This window comes from Emydura macquarii, unplaced genomic scaffold (assembly GCF_026122565.2).
Source record: "Emydura macquarii macquarii isolate MOO-44397 ecotype Brisbane River unplaced genomic scaffold, CSIRO-AGI_Emac_v2 contig_306, whole genome shotgun sequence".
Taxonomy (NCBI): Eukaryota; Metazoa; Chordata; order Testudines; family Chelidae; genus Emydura; species Emydura macquarii.
This window is the reverse complement of record NW_027130443.1, coordinates 11,679,188-11,701,072: the sequence shown is the minus strand read 5'-3', so window position 1 is coordinate 11,701,072 and position 21,885 is coordinate 11,679,188. Positions and strand designations below refer to the sequence as shown.

The 21,885-nt window shown below is 50.6% G+C and overlaps 1 protein-coding gene across 1 annotated transcript in view; it reads right to left on the bottom strand.

Moving 5' to 3' along the window:
- Positions 1–778: 778 nt before the first annotated feature.
- Positions 779–21,885, bottom strand: part of EFNA2 (ephrin A2) — a 125,903-nt gene continuing 104,796 nt past the window's right edge. The window contains exons 3-4 of the mRNA XM_067559320.1: positions 8,817–8,882; positions 779–1,547 (exon numbers count right to left, since the gene is read on the bottom strand). Of these exons, the coding sequence (XP_067415421.1) occupies positions 1,426–1,547; positions 8,817–8,882 (188 nt within the window). The 3' untranslated portion in view covers positions 779–1,425. The remainder of the gene's footprint in view (positions 1,548–8,816; positions 8,883–21,885) is intronic.

The window sequence follows — 21,885 nt, the reverse complement described above, 5'->3', positions numbered from 1 at the left end:
CCCTTTGCTCCCTGGAGGTGGTAAACCAGCCAATATCCCTTCTAAATGCTAGCCCTGCCCCCATCCGCTTAGCTTATTCCACAGCGGGCTGGTTACAGGCCTGACATTCACCCCCGTCCTTCCTGCCCAACTTCCAGCTGCCCCTTCCCCAAACTAGATTTTTGATCCTGCTCTCCAGCAAACTCAGTGGCCAAGTCCCCTCCCCAGACATTCTCCCACGGCCTTCACCGGGCCCAGTAACCCTGTCGCAGATGTCGCCCATCGCGTTGCCAACTGCAGGGGTGAGCGACGTTTTGTCGGGTTATTCGTATGTCTGCCCATCCCGCCCCATGAAGAAATCCGACAGCCCCCCTCCCTCGCCCAAAGAAACGACCCACAAATGTATGAAAATGGTCCCGTGGTCCCGCAAGGTTCTGACCACCAAACCAGGTCAGCGCTCCTCCAAAAAACCTTGGAGGGCCTGTTTTCAGCTGGCCCAAAACGTGAGCCTGAATAGAGCGTTAACGTACTGGCTCCGTTCTCTCCAGCAGGCCTTGAGTCCAGTGGTACAATCAATGGCAAACGGCTGGGCTCATGTAGGAAAGACTCCAAAGCAAAAGAGCTCTGAACACAGCCGTTCTTGTCCCGTATCCGGCATGTCCCAGAGTCCGGGCACTCGGCTGTCTGCCAGCCACCAGCTACCTTGCTTGGAGCCAGGGACTGAGCATCAGGGGAAGCCAGGAAAGCCCAAACACCGTGGCTAACCCAATCCTGCATTCCCTGGATGGCTTGGAAGGGAACGGTTGAAGGGAATGGAGATTTTTGAACCACGGATGAGGAGAGGGTCTCGTTTGGTGACTAACTCTCAAGTGCAGGAAAAGCACTAAAAAAAAAAAAGGACTCTAATATTTGGTCTAGAAATGTAAAAAGCAAAATCCTACAGTCAAAGCGAGCTGAGGCCCAGCACCAGGAAACGTGGGCCGTTCCAGAAGCAGGAAATCAGCGCCCCTCCCACGCAGCTGTTTTCCACTGGTATTTTGTCATTTCGCACCCAAAGCCAGATTGCTGGAGCAGGGCTCAGGTGTGTTCTTTTGTACATCGGTAAAAATTTTGCAGCCTTCTTTCAAGTGACTCCACACCAGGAACAGAAATTCTCCGAGCTGGGAATAAGGCCAGGACGGGAACAAAATCCTTCTTCGTGTCCCCTGCCCGTCTCCACCTCCCTGCTCAGGAGTCACGGTTCAAAGATGATTGTGAAAGAGAAAATTTTTAAAAATCACACACACACACACACACACACAGCAAACGGCTGGATCAAGAGGGTTTGTTCTCCTCAGACCCAGACAGAATGCATCTCCTCTTCTCCTGCGTGTGTCTGTCTCTCTCCTCCTTTCCCGGCTCTGCTGCAAAACTGCTCCCCCCTTTCCTTGTTTGCTCCTCTCGGGGCTAGGAGGTGAGAATAGTCCAAAACACCGGCACCACTACGAGGACGAGATGTGGGACCCTGAGGCTGCAGCAGGAGTTATTGCTGGTGAAAATAGGCTCCGGAGATTCGTACAGGGAGTCATCTGCAACGGGGGAGGAAAAGAGACACATGTCAGACCACAAAACGCCCACCTGGGAACCTGGCTGGCTTTAGGGCCTGATCCTGCAATGTGCTGAGCAGGGTCAACAGCGGGTGCTCAGCACCTCAAAGACTTGTTTGGCTCTCTTCCAGGGTCAGGCCTACAAGTGGGTCTGTTTTGTACGCCTCCTGCACTGGGTCATATCTGTGGTGTCTTCGGGGTCTGATCCAACTGCAGGGTTGTCAACCCAGGGGTTCTGAAATCACGAGTCAGCCCCCCACCCTGAAAAAATCATGAGATTGGCTTAAAAATCATGACATTTTAAAACAGCAACGATTGGGTTCTTTTTTTATTTGCTTTCCGTGTTTTATTTGCCTCCTATGGAGTCATATTTGCAAGCTTTTCTCCGTAGCCAGCAGGGTGAGAACCATACTTTGTTAGGGTTTTTAAATGAGAGTTGAGATCCTCATCTAATCACCTGACTCCAGCAACTGGCACTTGAACCATACCAAACATTAGAAGAAAGGTGCTAACTCAACACTGAGATTGAAGGACTGGAGCCTGAGATTATATGCTCTTCAGAGCTGGGACTATGAGCACTTGCCCTGGGAATGAGGCTAGCACAAACTTACGGATGTTGGAAAAGAATAAATCATTCTAATAGGAACACAGGAACTGCGAGACAGGATCAGAGCCAAGAGCCATCTAGCCCTGTAGCCTGTCTCCCACAGTGGCTGGTACTAGACACTCAGAGGACGATGTAGGAACCCAGACGTGTGGGATAATCTGCTCCCTACATCAGATCTCCCCCCGATTTCTGACGGTTAGCGACTGACTTGAGCCCTGAAGCCTGCAGTTTAACATCCCTTTGGAAATTTTTGGTGTCATTCATTATGATATAGAAACTTGCATAATCAAAGACACGATCTTCATCATGGAAGGTCAATAGCTAGCTGTGTGCATAACACCCTCTAGTTTCTAACACTTTCTTCTTGGGCACATCAAAAGAAAACTTCTTTCCCAACTGGTTTCGTTGTCTTCAAGAGATCCAGACACATGGCGTTGCAGATCGTATCCATGCCGGGAAATTAAACTAACTTAAAAAGAGAGAGAAAATGCAGTGGCTGCATTTTAGAGCTGCTTAAACCTTGATACTTTTCCCCCCTGGATTTAATTTCAGGGGATCCTCCCTCATTCATCTGCCACTTTCTGTTGGCTTCCTTTGGTAGTCATTATTAGTGTTCTTTGTTTCATTTGATTTATTATATCCATAAAAACACAAACAAAGGCAACAGGAACAATACAGACAGTATGGGGGAAGTGATTAGGCTATAGAGCAGGAATATTGTCAACCTCGAGCATTCAAAAATCATGAGTGAGCCCCTCAGAAGTCATGAGACTGGCTTAAAAATCTACAGATTGAAAAAAGAATAATGCATGATGGCCTTTTTTTTATTTGCCCTCTGGTGTCTGAAACTTCAGAGGTCAGGCCTTCAAACTTTCTTCTGCCACCATGAGGTCTGGAAATCTAGCTTTGTGTCTTGATTGTTTGTTTTTAAATGAAAGTCAAAATTCGTATGTAATCATCATTTTGGGGTTGGTCCTGCTTTGAGCAGAGGGTTGGATGAGGTGACCTCCTGAGGTCCCTTCCAATCCTCATCTTCTCTGGTTCTAAGATCATGACCCCTGGAGCTGGAATTTTAAGAAGTAATTTACCACTCTAGCAATTTACCAAACAGGAATTAATTCAGGGGAGTCCTGTGTCAGATCTGATAATCACAGTGATCCCTTCTGGCCTTGGAATCAATGAATAAGAAAATCCACAGAGACTCATGGTGAAGTCGTGAAAGCTGGCGGCACTGGATCAAAGAAATGGACAGATAATTCCATAGCAAGGCGCACCTCACCAGCAATGAGCCCCAAGAAGGGAAACAACAGTGCCAAATCTGACATCCTCTCGCTGATTTCAGCCAGGAAGGATCTGCTGAGCTTGAGTAAAGGTGGCAAAATCTGGCCCATAGAAACAAAAAATCAAGGAGTTGCAAACATGTACCTGGCAAATGCTAAGCCAGAAAGTAGCTGTGGTCTGGATCTTGTGAACGCTTAACCGGGTGAGAAACTTTACTCCCATGAGATGTTGGTAAAAATGCCGTGAGTCTCTGGAGCCTTGTCAGATGAATGGGTGACAGCATCTGGCAGAGAGAGGCTTTGCCTCACACTTGGGCACCGTCAGTACATGGTGACAGTTCCTTCTGCATCTTAGATCATGTGTCTGTGGTCGTCCTCCCTCCTTAATCCCCCACGCAACCAGGTTCTGCGAAGTCTCTGAGGTGAGAACTGATCCAAAGCTCACAGAAGTTCATGGGCATAAGAACAGCCATAATGGGTCAGACCTATGGTCCACCCAGCCCAGTGTCCTGTCTCTGAGAACGGCCAATGCCAGGTGCTCACAGGAAATGATCAGAACAGGGCAATTATCGAGAGATCCAGCCCATTGTCCACTCCCAGCTTCTGGCAATCACAGTAGGCACCCACAGTAGGCGGCTGCATCCCTGCACTTCCTGGCTAATAGCCATTGATGGACCCATCCTCTAGGAACTTGTCTAGTTCTCTTTTGAACCCCGGGATGCTTTTGGCCTTCACGACCTCCCCTTGTAGCGACTGCACTTGGTTGCCTGTGAGCTGTGTGAAGAAGTACTGCTCTTGCTTTGTTTAACCCACTGCCTATTCATTTCATTGGTTTTTGTGCTATGGGAAGGGCTAAATACGATTTCCTTCTTCGCTTTCTCCAACACCCGTCATGATTTTACAGACCTCTGTCACGTCCCCCCGAGTCGTCTCTTTTGCAAGCTGAAAAGTCCTGGGCTTTTTCATGTCTCCTCATAAGAGCTTTGAATTGGGCCCAGGGTGCAGTCTGAAGACAGGCGCTTGCAATGGGAGTTCTGTGCGCACGGACCCAGACGGGAAAGCTCAGCTGCGTTGGTTAAACCCCAGAGAGGAACTGCAGTTTGAAGGCTGACTGCAGGCAGCAGCTAAAGAACCGTGAAAGTGGGTGACTTAGCAAGGCCTGGAGGGAATGATGCGAAATGCAAATACCTGCTAAGCCTGGGGTGGGTTCTGCTGCTGGCTTTATGGGTTGAGGTTCTCAAGGAGTGTGGTGCGTGATGGTTTTGACCTGCTTCAGGCTGACGGACGTATGGGAACATCTGCCGGCCTGCCTGCATGAATGACAACCCCGTAGAGTTTATGCCGAAGATGGTGTTCAAAAGCTGGCCGTGGCCCACAGGTGTCCAAGTGGGACCTGGGTGGTCAGTCTAGCAATCTGGTGACACGAGAAGATGCCATAAACCAGACAGCTGCCAACCTCCAAAACTATACAAGGGAACTGCTCAAGACACCAGGTGATTGTCCCACACTGGTGAGGCCTCAGCTGGGATCCTGTCTTCATTCGAGGCACCACGCTTTAGGAAAGATGTGGGTAAACTGGAGTGAGGCCAGAGGAGAACAACAAAAGCAATCAGAGCCTAGACAACCTGACCTGTGAGGAAAGGTTCAATGAATGAGGCATGTTTAGCCTAGAGAAGAAAAGGCTGAGGGGGGACCTGGTAACAGTCTTCAAATATGTCAAAGGTTACTATAAACAGGAGGAGCCGTTGTTCTCCACGTCCATCGCACCATTGGATATTAGGAAAAACTTGCTAAACGCAAGGAAAGTGAAGCCCCGGACAAGGGAGGTGACGAAATCCGTCACCGGAGGTTTTTAAGAACAGATTAGACAGACATTGCCTGAGATGGCTAGGATTATTTAGTCCTGCCTCTGCTGCCTCTTGCACTCCACATTTCTGTGATTTATATTCTCTCTCCCCATGGGTCTGTCAGGATTTCATATGGGATAGCTGGTATTCCTGGCTGTGTGTCTGTCTGTGTTTCACACACAGTGTGATGCATCCCTGTCCATGGGTCTGTCTTTCCCGCGTGTTTTATTTTAGTATAAACAGCAGCTGGAATAACAGGTCATCAGGAGGCAGATCCTTGGGGTAGGAATCCCGGGATACGCTCTTATCTGCTCTTGTTCCCAGCAGGTGGGCAGTGTGGAAGAGAGCACCGGGAGCTCCCTGTGTTGACCCTGGGGGTAGAAGGTAAGGGTTTTGCGCTGTAAATGGGATTAGAAGGCGTTTCATCCCGATTCTCTCCTAAGCCTCTCCCTGAGAGCCGAGTATGCCAAATATGCGGGTGGTATTGTGCAAGATGGATTAGATCCAACCACCGTTGCCAACTTGTAAGAAGCCTGGGAGACTCCTGGCCCTGTAATTCTGGCCAGAGCTGTAGCTGAACCAACTTTTGGGAGGTCAAAGGGCAATTGCTTAGTAACAATCCAATAATCCAGCATCCAAAACCCTAATCAAGCAGCAAAGCAAAGTGCATTCAAGGGAATAAGTTAAATTATGACTGAAGCTGTTAACATGTTCCCTGGGCTCCGCTCTCCTATGTTTATTACTGGATTAAGGATTTTACAGACCTGAAATCAGGAACAAGAGATCCTTCCCCTGGCCCTTGGTACAATTTTCTCTTCCTCTTAGCTGTCCTATTTTCTTCCGTCTCTTGTTTCTTTTCTTTTCATCTTCTCTTCTTCCTTTGCGGTTGCTCTTTTGCAGGGTTTTACACACTTGTGCCTGTTAACTTATTATGGCCTGGATTACAGTCGCGCCTTGAGGTCTCATCCGAGACCAGGGACCTATTGTGTTACGTGCAGCCCAGACTCACAGTAACAGACTCTGCCTCCAAGAGTTTGCAGTCTCAATAACTCATGAGCTCAATAACTCAATAAACACTCAACAGGGTGCTGATCTTGTGACGTGTTGGGCACGCCCCTTCCCCTGCAAACTCCCACTGAGTTGGAAGGACTCAGACCTCAGTTTTGGGGTGTCCAACGTGGGGCGTGCTGAACGCTCAGAACTCCACCTGAAACCAACGGGAGGCGGCAGCATTCAGGAGCTCAGCACCTCTGAAAAATCAAGACCATGCCCTGTCTCGGGTTGAACTCCCAGAAACATGCGAGGGCTTTGAAACTACAGGGGCTCAGAATCTACCTGGTGGGATCAGGCCCCCGTGGCACGAACTGGCAGTTCAGATTCTTATTTGATCTCGCTTAACAATAACCAAATGGTTGATTTAGGCCTGGTCTACACTGGCCACAGATTTCGGCGGCAGTCGACAGGACATACGCAAGCTATGTGCAGTAACTTGCGTATCTCCTGTCGACTTCCTAACATCTACTTACTGCTGCGTCTCCACTGCACTGTGCCGACGGGAAATGCCCTCCTGTCGACGCAGCGCTACGCTACTTGCCAGGGTGGATTTACAGAGTCGACTTCCGGGTTCAACTGAGCGAGTCTTTAGTGCCACTCAATTGAACCCGCAAAAATGGATCCTGCACTGCCAGCGGTGCCGTCGGCAGTGTAGACATAGCCTTACGGTCTGATCCAAAGAGAAGTCGATGGGAGTCTCCTACTAAGTACCTCTCACACAGTGGAATAGGGTCCTTGATCTCAGCTGGGGCTGCTAGGGGGTCGTGTTGTAAAATACTAACAATGTCGACTGAGATCTTTTCATTCTACACAAGTCACCCAAAAACCAGAATTTGTTTTTAGATGGTTTCATTATTTTCGGTTTTATTTTCAAGCCACTCGAACGCAAAAGAGAAAACGACGTCCTTTTCAACAAGGACTTAGAGCAGCCGGTCCCTCCCTTCCTAGCAAGAGCCTCTGCCACACACTAATTACACGTTAACAGGAAAAGAAAATTATTAATTTGTTTTTTTAAATGGCTGAGGTATTTGATTCTGAAAAGTCACCACTGCGCAGAGATTATTGGTTTTTTCCCCTCATTTGAAACTCAGCAGCAAATGTCCATCTTGCAGGTTATGTGCCTGGCATGAATCTAGCTACCATGCAGCTTCCCGCAGACTTTGGCAGGGCTGGAGTGCTGGGAATTCAGGTGCCATACAGATGGGAGGGGAGCCCGTGCAAGCCGTTCTTCCCACACAGAAATCCTCGCAAAAGGCTGACGTCAGCACGCCTTCAGTGCTGTGACAATAGCCAGTGGAAATGAATTTTCAACCTACTGCATCCGAGTGACCCATGGGCATAGGTTCGAAATAGGGGGGTGGTTTTATTCCCCTACCACCACCTTCAAACATTGTTCAGGCTGCCCTGAAGAGCCATGGGATTTTTTGCATTGCAGAAGAAATCAGGAAGAGCAAACGAGTGCAGAGCAAAGCCCCACCTGCGCCCAGGGCGTCGCAGCACACAGATCGTCAGCTGGCGTCAATGAACGTAACTCCACTGAAATCAGCGCTGATTTACATCAGAGGAGGATCTGGCCCAGGAAGGCAGGATCAGGAGCACTCCCAGCGGGAGAGAATGGCAGGGAGTTCTCTCAGGGTCCTCTGAAGTATTTCCTGAGTGCTGGTATAAGGGACCAAATCAACCTCTGCCAGGGAGCAAAATCCTCCAGCTAGCAATATCCACCCTGTAGCATCTCTCACTGTGAGGAAGAGGCAGGGCGCAGGTGCAATGAATGTGATGAGGATTCTTTATCGAGGCTGCTGGACGCAGACCCACCATGGGGTTCCCTCTGCCTCTCTAGCTCCCACCTGTGCTGCCCAATGTTATCACACGGTGGGGGAAGGGGGTCTCCCTAATTCTTGGCCTGGACCATGCACCCATCCAGGGGCAGCCCCCTACAAAGAGAATGGGCAGAACAAAGGGCTTTGCAAAGCAGGGATTGGAGGAGCCAATGGTGGTGTGGGGTGACGTGGGGCAGAGCCATAAAGTCTGGGTCAGAACTTTTGCGAAGTTCGGGGCTGTTTAGATCTGAGCGCTTGGCTCAGTTCCATCTCTTGTGCGGGGTTTCGCCAAACCTTTTCTCCCTTCATTTAAGCCATTGTACTTGAAGGAAAATTGAATTAGTAAAATCCCCACTCCCCGGGGCTCCGCGCTGGGCAAACTCAAAAGATCACTGCCTGGCAGATTCCCACCCTGCTCCTAGCACGGTCGGAGAAATATCACGGATAAACACACCGCACTGCAGAGCTGGCATTTTGCCCTGTCCACACGGATCGTGAAGCATGGCAGGCTCCGTGCCTGGTTCTAGATCAAGAACTCCTGGGTTCCGTGATCTGCACAGTGGCTCTTTCTTCCCTCCTGAACACACAGCTTCCCAGCTCCAATCGCCAGCTTGGGAGGGGGGCAACACGTGTGCGCTACTTACTTGTCGGCCGAACGTAAACCTTCAGCTTCAAGCAGGGCTTGTCAACCATGCTAGGGGGAGAAGCAGCTGGAAGAAACACAAAGGGGAGAGAGAGAAAGACAATGGTGTTAGAGAAAGTGTTTGCTGCAGCATGTCGGCAAAGACCAGCCTGGTGCTGCCTGTTACACCAGCGTCATCTCTTACTGCAGCTCGCTGGGCGTCTCCCTTCCAATTACTAACCAGCTGGACCACTGTTCAGCTTGCAACCACCACTGCTCACGGTGGGCTGACCACAAGCCAGTCTATTGAGGATGACGCTATAGGCCGGGAGAGCACCCAACTCCCTTAGGCGCTTTTGAAACTCCCAACCATAACTCCCAGAGGCACAACTCAGGGTCAGGGCCGTGTTGAACTGGGTGTGTGACAAACACCTATAAAGACATGGCCGCTGCTCCTAAGCAGACACAGGAGGGATGTGGGTGGAGGAGGGAGACAGTCAGGGAGGTGCAATTTTTATAGACACGTGTCATCGCGATTTTTAAACGAAATGAGGGCTGCCCCTCCCCGCCTGTCCCTCGAGCCAATGTTAAATTGGCTGATGTCTCAGCGGCGTCGCACCAGAGCTGGGTGTGGGGGAGAAATCTGCAGAGGGCCGGAGCCTGACGGATCATTGATCTATTTCTCATGCCTCCTGAATTCTCCTATAAATAGCAGGCCCAGCTAAGCACACAGGTTTTCCTTCTATGGCAACTGCTGAGCTGTCACCATTGCTTTGTCTCACAGCTGGGAGATGGGGAATCCATACGCTGCTGATGCGTCTCAGCGGGCCCTTTTCTGGTCAATATTTAGCAATCAGGTCCCGATGCCCATATATAAGCAGGACGGACCCTCGGGAATTCTGATTTAGTTTGGGGGGATTTAGTTTTTTTTTAAAGTGCAATGTTAAAGGAGCTGGATTTATGGCCCTGGCGAATGGCGCATGCCCTGGAGCAGCATGGCTTACAGCACAGCCCCCTTCCCTCACCCAGCCCCGTTTACACAACTGCAGCCCAGACCTCAGAAAGACGGGGGCTGAGGTCTCTGAATGCCAGCGACCACCTTTTTTTGCAGGGCTGGCCTCTCTGCTGAGGGTCCCAATCCTGCTGCCCCACCTGTGCTCCCTTTGGGGGAGGTTTTTGTGATGCGGACAGCTGGCTCTGGGAAACGGGCTGGGGCCCAGCAAACTCATTCCACACAAGGGCCACTATGCACTCATTAAACATCGGGTCTTGGGGACTGGGACTCAGGAAACCAGAACCTGCCACTATTTCCCTGGTGTGATTTTGGGCAAATCACTCAATCGCCCTGAATTTCTCATTTGTAAACTGGGGGTAAGAGTCCTTCCTTTTCCCACCCCCTTGTTCATTTAGATTGCAAGCTCTCCTGGGCAGGGGCTCTCTCTTATTCTGTGTCTGTGCACAGTGAGGTCCTGATCACAGCTGGAGCTCTGGTCCCACTGCAGAATAATAACAACAGCAGAAACCCTTGTCAAGAGCTACCAACTTGCATTTGACCTGGCGCCGAAGCAGTCTGATGCCCTACATCTCAGAGACGATCTCTCCTATGCCGGGTGATTTAATTTTCAAAAAGAATTATTTACAAATATCCGGCAGCTTAGACTCTCCAGGGACATGGCTCATTGTCTGAGGATCCCTGCACTCACCAAAACAGGGGGCAACTTTCTGCCATTTGCAAAGCTACTGCAAAGAGCACGTGTGTAAGAAATGCATTTTCTGTGGCTTTTTACTGAGTGGAGAAGGATATCTGGGTTCTGCTATTTCCCTTCTCCCAGCAAAGGAACTCGCCCTCAAAAGGCAATGAATTAAAAACCTCCAAAGTGGAATACTTCATTTGTTCTGCCCAACGTCTGTTCCGCCAGTGGAATTCGTTGCCACATAACGTGGAGGCTTAGCGGGATGCCAAAGGGGATTTGACATTTCTACAGACACTAAAAACATCCACAGTTATACTGGCTAAACTAAAAACGTTAAACTGGACACAAACCCTCATACTCAGGGCATGGACCCACTGGGGCAGCTTGTTCTACTATGGGATTTTGTGCACCTTGCTCTCAAGCATCTGGTACTATGGAGCCAGGAGAGAGCGCTAAGCTGGACTGGCCACTGGTGTGATCTGGTGTGTTAGCCCCGGTGTCCATGATATGCTTTTTGTGCATGTAGCAGTGAAATCTTTCGCTGAGTTTCATTTTTGACTTGATCTTTTTTAGCCCTGGTGTCATCAGAGCAGCTGTTGTATCTGCGGCTCCAGAGAGGTTACCGGCAGTAGAATGTAACGCTTTGCAGAAGCGTGGTCCTGTCTCCTTTGTGCTTTCCCTGCTGTAACCTACTTGGCTCTCAAGTCGCTGAGATAATGGGGCTTCCTACTGAGCATCCATATGGGTTGGAATCTGTGGCTATAAAAGGGGAGACATGGTAGTCTGGGAGAGATAATGCACATCCAGCGATCTCTGCTTGACCTCCAGCTGTTCCCAGCTCTCTTTAAGGAGCTTAAAAGTTTGAAGGCCTCAATTGCATGACTGAAGCGATCCCTGCCACTTAAACCGCCTCTTTGATCAACACTTAACTGGTGTCAAAAGTTGCCCGACCCCGGGCTGTGCGGTTCTGCCGGACTGTCCCTGGATACATGTTCTAGCTGCAAAAAAATGTCTGCCGAGCCGGATTTCATGCTTGTTACAGACGCCTTCAATCCGAAGGAAGGGAAGGGGGGTGTGGGGGGTTTGTGTGCGAAACTCCTGCTGCGAGAGAACTGCAGATGCAGTGGATACAGGGGGCACCTCAAAGGGTCATTGAAGTTTGTCTGAGCAGCCACTGAAGGGGAACAGTTTGCAATTAAAAGGAAGCCATGTGAAAGGCGTGGGGGTGAGGGGAGGAGAAGGGATTAAATAGGCTGGGGAGGGGGCTAAGCCAGCATGATGGGTGGAGGGAATATGTGTTGGGGGAGGAGGGGCAGAATCTAACAAGGTGAGGTGGGTTTTTAACTCGCCCTGACACTGATCCTCTCTGACAGCCCCGACCCCAAGCTGTGCTGATGAGAAAAGCCTGGTGTTGCCCCCTCCCGGGGTCATCTCAAATAAATGTTAAAGCAGCTTGAAACATTGATTGTGAGTATGTTTCGCTGGGAGGCAGGGCCCCTGAGGGCAGATATGCCTCCCACCAGCACCAGGACCGTTCCTGTCTGCACCCAGCCCACACCCTAGATAGCAGACCAGCAAAACCGAGCGCCAGTTTTTCCCATGGGAGAGGGAAACTCTCCCAGCAAGAGTCTTGTGCTACATTAGGAATCGAACTGCTGCGTTTCCCTGCCCGAGCCATCAGCAGGAAGGGGACTGCATAATACAGAGCCAGAGACGTGAGCCTTGTAATTAACCCCTCTGGCCCTGCGATCATTTTCTCTGCTCTTCTCCGAGCACCTTGTCAATATCTTTCTGGGGCCCAGAAACATTCTGTTCCAAGCAGGGCTACCTTAAAACCATGGGACTAACAGAAGATGATTTTTTTGTGTATGTCTATCTACAGTCTTATGTAGCCACCACAGCATCCAAACGCGTCTTAAACATTAATCAGTTCATCCCTAAAGGGATCCCATCCAGTTAAACCTGGGTTTCCTTTTCTCTGGACCTCGGGGAAAGGAAGCAGAGAAACTCTAGGGTCTGAGTGAATGGTCAGAGCACAGTATGAAATAACAAACGGGCCTGAAAGCAGCAGCATCCTAAACACAGACCTGGGATCCAGGAACTCCTAGATCTAATCCTAGCTCTGCTGCTGGCTGGCAGGTTCCCATCTGCGGCCCATGCGTTCCCCAAACCTGTGCCCCAGTTCCCCCTCTGGAAACCGTCAGCTAGCCCTGTACACATGGGGAGCGAGATTATGTCATCACCGCCCCCAGGCCTGCCCCTCACTGCTTGGATCCCGAGCCAGAGATGGCTGGAGCCAGGGACCCCTTCAGTAGCTGACTGTGGTGCATTTTCAGCCCTAACCAACCTCCGTTTCTCCCTCTCCATGCTGTCCCCACTGGCTCCCCCCACGAGCAGCGCTATCAAGCTGCCACAGCCTCCCCGAGAGCTTCCGGTTCGTGTGCTTTCAACGCCCCACAGGTACGCAGTAAGACGGAAAGCCCTTCCGTGCAAGGAGAGGAAGCTGGCACAGAGACAGGCAGGAAATGACCAATTTTTCTCCCCATTGTGTGGGCCCGACAAAGCCGGGAGCCAGCGCTACGCAATTCACGCCGAGGGGAGAGGAACAAGCAGCTGCCGGGAACACAATAAGCAGCCCCCATGTAAAAAGGTGGAGGGGGGGGGGGGGCAGGACTGGCTCGATGCTTGGCCATGTTGAGTCGCTGATGCACAAAGTCGCCCAGGCATTGGTGGGAGGGGACGACACACACGGAGCCTGGGAATAGCTACGCAGCCCAGTTCACAGCGGCAGGAGACCCCTCCAGCTCACCCACTTCCTCCCAGCCCAGCCCGGGGAGCAGCCAGAGGCTGGGAACTGCAAGGAGACGTCCCAGAGAGGGCTGCCATCAAGGGCATGGCGACGCCATTGTTCCGGAGCAGGACTGGAGCGTGAAATATCTCGCCGGAGTGAGCTCTGTCTATGGCCCAGCCACCCACCCCAAGGTGCAGATTGGGACATGCTTATCCCACTTCCTCCTGACCCATGGGGGGGCAAGCCCCCCCCCAGCCTTCTGAACCCTCTCCCCCTCAGGAGAGGTCTGTAGAGGCTGTTGTTTGCTTGGGATATAGGACTGGGTCAAAGAACTGAAGCAGCAACAACTGAAATGAACTGGGGGGGTAGGGGGGCTGTCCAGTCCCCTCTCCCCCCATCCCTGCCAGGAGGATAGCCACTGGCAGCCCCCCAAAAGGCAGGTTAGCTAGCATGGGTTAGTCAAATGCCCTCTGAAGATCTTGTGTGGGTGGGAATAGAAGCCTCCCTCACAGAAGACAGCAGCCAGGCAGGGGTTAAGATAACATGTGAATTAAGGTATTGGGGTGGCATTGCTCAGCCTTCCCTGCACCAGGACTCAAGGCAGGAGAGCTGTGACCCCGAAAACGCAGCTAGCAAAGCAGATCTGCAACGCGAGCAAGGAGAGGCGCTGCAGCACCAAGCGCTTCTTTGTTTGCTCTGGTAAAGGAAGGAGCCCTGCTGGCTCCCATGCAGCCTGGAGGGCAGAGAACCTGAGCTTGCAATGCAACCTAATACTCAGCTCCTGGGGGCCCAGGGGCCCAGAGGAAATGCCATTTGTTTGAGGAAATGCAGGGGTGGACTCAAGAAACCCACCCAGTTCCCAGAGAGAAGCCAGGACTGTGTGTGGAGCACACTGTCCCTATAAACTCTAAACAGGCATCTCTATAGGCCTAGAGGGCGGCCCTCGACCAATGCCATTATATAGGGAGGAAACAGGGGTGGAGCCATGCTTCAGACCACACCCCCTCCCAGAGACAAGCTATAAAAAGCTGGCTTCAGCCACAGCCATGTTTTTTCTATTGAGAGAGCTATGAGAGGTAGGGGGGAGGTTGTATGAAGGGCAGGGCAGGGCAGGGCAGGGCAGGGCGAAGATACACACAACACTTTCCTGCTGTGGCTGAATGTGGTTTGCTAGTTAACACTTTATGTCTAGGCTGAGCTTTTCTAACTCTTCAATCTGTGTCTCCTAGCTGGACCAGTCCTCTCTTACCAAATATTGGTCCCCATGTTTGTACTAACAGACTGCGCTCAGGGCCCCCTTTAACCTTCTTTTTGTTAAGCTAAATAGATTGAGCTCCTTGAGTGTCTCCCAGTAAGGCAGGTTCTTCTAATCCTTTAATCCTGTGCCTGGCTCTCCTGACCCCTCTCCAATTTATCAGCACCTTTCTGGAACTGTGGCTGCCAGAACTGGCCAGTTTTCCAGCAGCTGTCACACCCGTGCCAAATACAGAGGAAAATAACTTCTCTGCTCCACCTCCAGATCCTTCTCTTTGTGCAGCCAAGGCTCAGGTTAGCCCTTTTGGCCAGCGTAGCACTGGGAGTTCATGTGCAGCGGATTACCTACCATGACACCCAAATCTTTTCTAGTGTCCCTGACTCCCAGGCGAGAATCCCCCGTCCTGTAAATAAGGCCCATGGTTTTTTGTTCCTAGACGCGTCCGTTTCCATGTACTAAAACACACACTGCCGGCTTGCGCCCAGCTTACCAGCCTGTCTGCCTCACTCTGCAGCAGTGACTGGTCCCCCTCGTTTATCACTCCCCCAATTTCTGTGCCCTCTGCATTGGCGGGGAAGCTGTTGATGTGCGACTGACGGAAAAGCTTCATCCAAGGAGCATTTTTTAAAAGTATCCCGGTTAGGACCGAGCGCGCACAGCTGGCTGGGTCAACACAATTCCCTTTGCCCCACGGTGTGACGTGACCACAGCCTGTGCCTTTCCGTACTGTTCAACAGCCCTCGCTGTGACACTGCTAGCTTCCAATGACACTTATTAACAAAAGGAGAGTTCTCATCGGCCCCCCTAATTCCCCCCAGCCCTTCAGGCGCCTGTAGTAGGAGGGAGAGGCTTCCCTTTAGGATGTGGGAGAACTCGAGCACTGCGTTGACTCCTGGGGGTTTCATGGTGTTGTCTGTTTCGAGTGGCTGGCTGCATGCACCGCTTCCCCCTTAACAGGGAGAACGAAGATAAAAGCACGTAATAAAAATATTACTCGTTGGGAAAGAGCAAAGGAGTAATTGCAATCATTATCTTGGCAGAACTCCCCTCAAAATGGAAAATGCAATTTTTTTATGTATACTTTAAAAAGCGTATTTATTTTTAATTAAAAAGGAAAAGAGAACATTATTCTCCAAGTTTAATTTAAAATTTAAAGAAGGGGGAAGCTAGGAGGGGTGATTCCCCCACCCGCTAGAGTTACCACTCCCCCAAACACACAACCTGCTCCTCGCCAAATGGGGAGAGACAGACACACATCCCCTCTCCAGATGGATTCCCCTTCCCCCCCAGGTGGGGGGACGCAGCCCTCTCCAGGTGGGCATGGCAGCTGCCAGCTGCTAGGGAGGGGACCTGACCCCGGCATCAATCCCCCGACAACCCTGCCTGAACACCCACCTCGGGCTCTTTGGGATGTGCTGCTGGGCAGCTGTCTCTGGCACGGGCAGCTGGGACGGCGTTCCCCCTGCCCCGTTAGCTCTGTGCTGGCTGCCTGCAAAGTGCTGGGTTCATTTTCATTTCCCCCCAATGGCTCTGAAAGCTCTTAACGGCACAGGCTCCTGGCTGTGCTCCAGATCTCCCCCTGCTGCTTCACGTACTCAAGGCAACCCGCCCGCACGAGTCTGCTACAGTGTCTCACCAGGGATCGGGGCTTGGCTGCGAAGGACTGAGGTTCTGCAACCATCCCGCCATCCTGTCTCTGAGTCTGATCTTGATCAGCCCAGTATAATTCGGGAGTGACTCCACTGACTGATGTAAACTTGCGGTCGGTGAGCTCAGAACTGGGCCCTGTGCCCGCTGTCCCCTCTTTAGAGGAACCGCTCAAAATCATTACTACCCCTGCGGTGGTTTTATTGTTCAGCCCCAGACACGCAGCCCCATCTGAATTCCTTTCCCTTTTTATTTCCTTGCCAGACACGCTCTCCATTCGATACTCAGTATAATTTTCTGAGGGCTCTTTAAAACCGGTATCTTACTGTAGCCATTACCCTGCTTCCAGCCTGCTGTAGTCCTGGCTAGCGGGGCTGCTTAGCTCTGTGGAGCGAGGACTGGCTTAACGGTCGTCTCTTGTGCATGCGCTCATGCTTGCTGGGGCCTTGACAACTATTAATTAATTAATAAAAAGCAGGTTTTTACCAGTAAACCTGAAGGGAAGACGGAGCTTTAAAGTCAATGCATCATGATTTCTAATTGTTAACAGTTATGATCATTTAACATGTGTTACGGTACTGTCTAGCAGTCAGCCAGATTGTGCCCCGATGTGCTAGGTGCTGCATATGCTTAGTCAGTGGCTATCCCACTATCTCGTGCTCAGCTGTTCCAAAATCCTGAATCAGGCTCCCTAAAATCACAAGTTTGATTTAAAAATCGTAAGAGTTTTTTGTTGTTGTTGTTGTTGTTTTTAAAAGTTGGTTTTCTTTTTATTTGTCCTCTGGGTTTTATTGGCCTTCAAGCCATCAGGTTTTCAAGCTTTTGTCTGGAGTCCCGACAGCTAGACACACACACTGTTTTAAAATAGCGGCTGAGCTGATCACGTGACTCCAGGAGCTGGAGTTTTAAGAAAAGCGCCAAATGATCACCAGACTTGGTGACCCTGCCTCGAAGAGCTTCTCATCTGAAAGCCGAGACATACCAAGTGGAGGAGACAAATGAGCTGTAATGGGTGACCAGTTCCACCACTCTGTCCACACACACAGGGCACCGGGCCACTGAGGGCCCGTCTATACTGCCATCCGTGGTGTGACTGCTACACACGCCCGGGTGATGACACAGGCTAGCCCCCTCAGTAGAAGCCCACCTAGAACGCTGGGTACACACTCAGGCTGAAAGCTAGCCAGATCAAACCTGACTCTGTCTACACATGCCACAATCACATCTCCCAACTGCAGTGTAGACAGACCCTGGCAGTCCTCTCCAGACACCTTCTCTGCTCCCCGGTTCTCTTCTTCCATCTTATGCTGGTCCAGGTTCTGTTGCTCTCTTGCCCGATTCTTATCACCCAGTTCACATCCATGACTATTATTATTGTAGTACTGAAGGGTCTACAGGCCCCAGCTGAGGTAAGAGCAGAAGGGGAAATAGAGGCACTGAGAGGGCAGATAATGTGCCCAAAGTCACCCAGCAGGTCAGATGCAGAACTGGGAATAGATCCAGCGAGTTCATTCCTTTGCTGCTGCCCTCTACCCAGCTCCCGGGGTGTCAGCAGGGAGGCATCGCAAGAAGCCGCGGCGCCTCGAAAAGAGAAGGAAAGTCCAGGTGAGCACTCCCTGCCGGTAGTACCCAATCCTGTCACAGATGGGGTACCCACAGCCTGCCCCGGCTACATGGATCTCTCTGTTAGCGTAGCTTCCCACAGCTGAATTCTGGGACTTGTAACAGTCTCTTTAGGATGCACCCTGGACTCCAACTCCCCTGCACCCAAACTGAAATTGCAGAAGGAGGGAAGGAGAAAAAGGCCCGGCAGAGTGAACTTTGCCCTTAGTGACACTGGGAATTTGCCCTCGTCACCGCCCGGTAGACAGCCTCTGGCACAGCGGCATCAGAGAAAACGTCTAGTGTAGACAGGTTGTGGTTAAGCAGCAACCAGGCAAACCATGGCTTGTAGCAGCTTTGTGTAGCCACACCAGGGATTTGCAATGACGCAGCTGCCCTGAGAACTGGCCGCTGAGGGCTGAAATCCCCAGCGCAGACAAAGCCTTCGGGCCACTGGCTAGTTCTTAACTCCACCGTGCAAAAGGACACAGCCTTGCTTAGTAAATCACAAAGCGGCATCCTACTTGTCGTTCCTGTAATTGCACATGTGCGTGCGTGCCATGTTCCCTTCCGCCCCCCGCCGGGCCTGTCTGCTCCAGAGGCTTGTTTGCAGGCGGTAAGAGTGAAATGTTGCGGAGAGCGCCAGCTCTGAGTGCTCATCTGTAATGTACCTGCCAGCACAGACATATCCCCTTGCTGCTTTGTTACTGCGGAGTCCAGGACGTTTCACATTAATCGTCAGTTTTTAGCAAACCTCCAGGGGATTTGATCTAGTGGATAAGGGCTGGGTTCCGTTGGGTTCCCTTCCCAGCTCTGCTACTGATCTGCTGTATGACCTTGAGTGGGGAGCCCTGTCCCATCTTGTGCCTCAGTTTCCCCACCCGCCTACTGTCTATTCAGATTGCAAGCTTTCTGGAGCAGGGATTCCCTCTCACCATGTCTGTGAAGCGTCCAGCACAATACGGTTCGGCTCTGGGCTGGGGCTACTGTAACACAAATCATTAATCATCAGGTTTAATTGAACGTAGCGATGGAGCCAGGTCCCATTTCTCGTCTCCCCCAATCCTGTAAAGTTCCCCATTAACTTGACTTTCCTATTTCAGCCCACAGATCACTGTAGCGTTTTCTTCCCCCAGGCTCCCAATTCACCTTCTTTTGGCTTAACAACCTGATTGCTTTATCCAAGTACCCGTTCTCCTCTGGGAAAGATGTGTCAGGTTCCCAGGTCCCTGGACAGTTTTGCTTTTCTCCCCTTACCCACAAATCTTTGTTTTCAGTGTAATAAGAGGTACCCTACACTGAAAGGAACAGGGGGCTGAAATCCTGAAGCATCTGATCTCTGCGCTAAATTCCAGTCTCCGATTCCATGCTGAATGATTTTTTTTCCGAGGGGTGATGCAGTACATTGTCTTAACCATACTGCACCCCAGCCACGAACTAACCTCCTAAGCTGGGGAGAGACCAAGTAACCCAGCTCCAGATCTTCAGAACCCGGCTGTAAATTCTGATCCAACACGAATCGGCAAATGGGTCTCGCCATTTGCTTGTGTCCCCAGCGCCGGCTCTTAACCTTGACCCAGAACTGGGAACACAAAGCTTCGTCTCTATGCCTGCGAGGTTAATGGAATTCCAATTTGTGAGCTCTAGAAGGAGGTAATTTCTTTTCTTTCATGTCTGCTAAATACGGTTCCTCAAAGAGGCATAATTTCTAATGTTCCGCATGACATGAATTCTAACTGGTTTAGCAATGATCAGTTTCACCATTTACTCCTGTGTAATCTCTCCCTAACGACATTAAAAAATAAAATAATAATAAAAAAACAGAATAAGAAAAGAGAGAGTTCTAGATGCAGTTATTTCACGAGTGACATTTTACAGGGAGAGGGGGGAGAATGGTAATTTAATATAGATAAAAGGAACAAATTAAGTGGTTTGAAAACAGATGATTTAGAAAAAGGGGAAAAATAATAAGAAAGATAACTCTGCTGGTTAGTGCCTGCGCAAAAGGAGAAGGGTTCCTGGCTTCAAATGACACCATCAAGTGCTTTCGGGTCACGATTTTTAATTTTTTTATTTTAACCTTTATTAATTGCAAAACTCCTGGGGTCTGATCCGAAGCCTGTTGGAATTGCTTCGTTGGCTCCAATCAGATTTGGCGCAAGCCTCACAATGCATCTTTTCCCTATTTGATTTTTGTCCTGTGTCCATCCACCCTGGAAGTTGAAAATTAACAATGGGCCTTATTCGCCTCCTGTTTAGAGCCCGATCCTGTACACGGGTGCTTGGCTTTAAGAACGGGAGTAGCCCAGTGTATTTCAATTTACTAGTGTGAGTAAAACTCTGCATGTGGTTAAACATTCGCAGGAGCAGAGCCTTGGAGTGGGGCAAATCAGGAGTAACTTCCTGGGCTGCTTGTAAAGGCTTGTCTGGCTGCTAAATGCTGTAAACTGGACTAGGCAGTAAATCTCGATATGGCCCGACCTCCAAAAGAAGTGAGGTTCACAGGAACATAGGAACTGCCAGACTGGATCAGACCTGGGGTCTATCTAGCCCAGTGTCCCCTCTCTGACAATGGGTAGCACCAGATGCTTCAAAGGAAAGTGCAAGAAATCCTGCAGGAGGCAGTGAGGGGGGATAAGAAAATTCCTTCCTGACCCCCATTAATTAGGTCGGCTCCTGCCCTGAAGCATGAAGATCTACATCCTTAGCTAAAAAGTTTCACATCTGGGATTCTCTATTCAAAATGGCCTCTCTCCAGCCCCCAAGCACATGCTTCCAGTGCCCACAAGCCAACGTAGCCTCAGCTGATCTCAGCTGCACCTGTGGTGTGTAGGGTGAGAGCGGTCTCAAAATCAGCTGTGCTGCATATAGGACTGGTCGGGAAATAGCAGGCAGCCCCCACCCAAAACCCCTCATTTCACTGGAAATCGTTCAATGATGGCTTTTGATTTTTTTTTCTTTAAATGACAAACTTTCAGTTTTCATTTTCTGAGCCTCCCTCTCCCATCATTTCTCATGGGGAGGGGGAAGAATGGAGAAAAAGGGGGGAGCTGCCCAAATAATTTTGAATAAAAATAAATGTAATTTTTCTAATGAAAGAAATTCTGAGCGAGATGAGCGTTTTCACTGGCAATGCTTCCCCGGCCCATGAAACTCCCTGTCAGGAGCTGCTGTCTGGTGTGAATCGTACTTGGAAGGGGATGGACGGGTTAGCGCCGGGCCAAACCACGACAGCAAGAACCAGACTCAACAGACCACTGCCAGACGCCCAGTTGTAGGGTGCAGATGGAATTCCCCAGCTCGGAGTTCCACCCGGGGCGAATTCTGCCAGCTAAACTAGGGACGTTGAGCGCTGCCTAGGCCCTAACGCCCCTCTACTGAAGGAGGAGGGCATGGCTGGAACCTTCTCCTATGGTCCTAGCCCAGATGGCAGTGCCTTCAGTTTGGTTAGGCGTCCCTCTCGGCGAGCCGCCATCCCCAGTTAAAAGAAACTGAGGATCAAAGCCCCGCTTCTAATCAAGATAAATGGGGCTCTCTTAAAACAGAGATGTATGCCAGCCTCCCCAACGGGTGGTCAGGTGAGTAATTACACTCACTTGTTTATTTTTGCTTTTTGGGAACCCGTGGGATGGGAGACCCGCCCCCCCCCCCCCCCGGGGCAGCTTGCACTCTGTATTTTACAAGGCAAACGGTCCATGGGGTGGAAGCAGAATTATCTCTAGTGCTCTCATCTCTGGCTTCTCGGCAGAGGAAACGCCAGGTCACTCAGGAGCCTCTCGGGTTTGGTTTATTGTTTTTCTGAGCACTCAGCTGGCCTGGATCTTAAACGAGGACTCAGTTAATGCTGGTTTTAGTGTCACAGATTCCAGCATGCTCAACAGAGATTAAACCAAGTTGCTGCTTTAAATCAAAATAACCACCTCCCCTGCCCGCCTGACAAAAAGGGGAGCTTCATTCAAACAGCCAGCATGGCCTTGTGGACACAGCACTGGACTGCGACTCGGGTGATCTGGATTCTAGTCATAGCTCTGCTATTGGGTGAACTTGGGTCAAATCATGTTCTTGCTCTGTGCCTCAGTTTCCCCATCTGTAACATAAGACT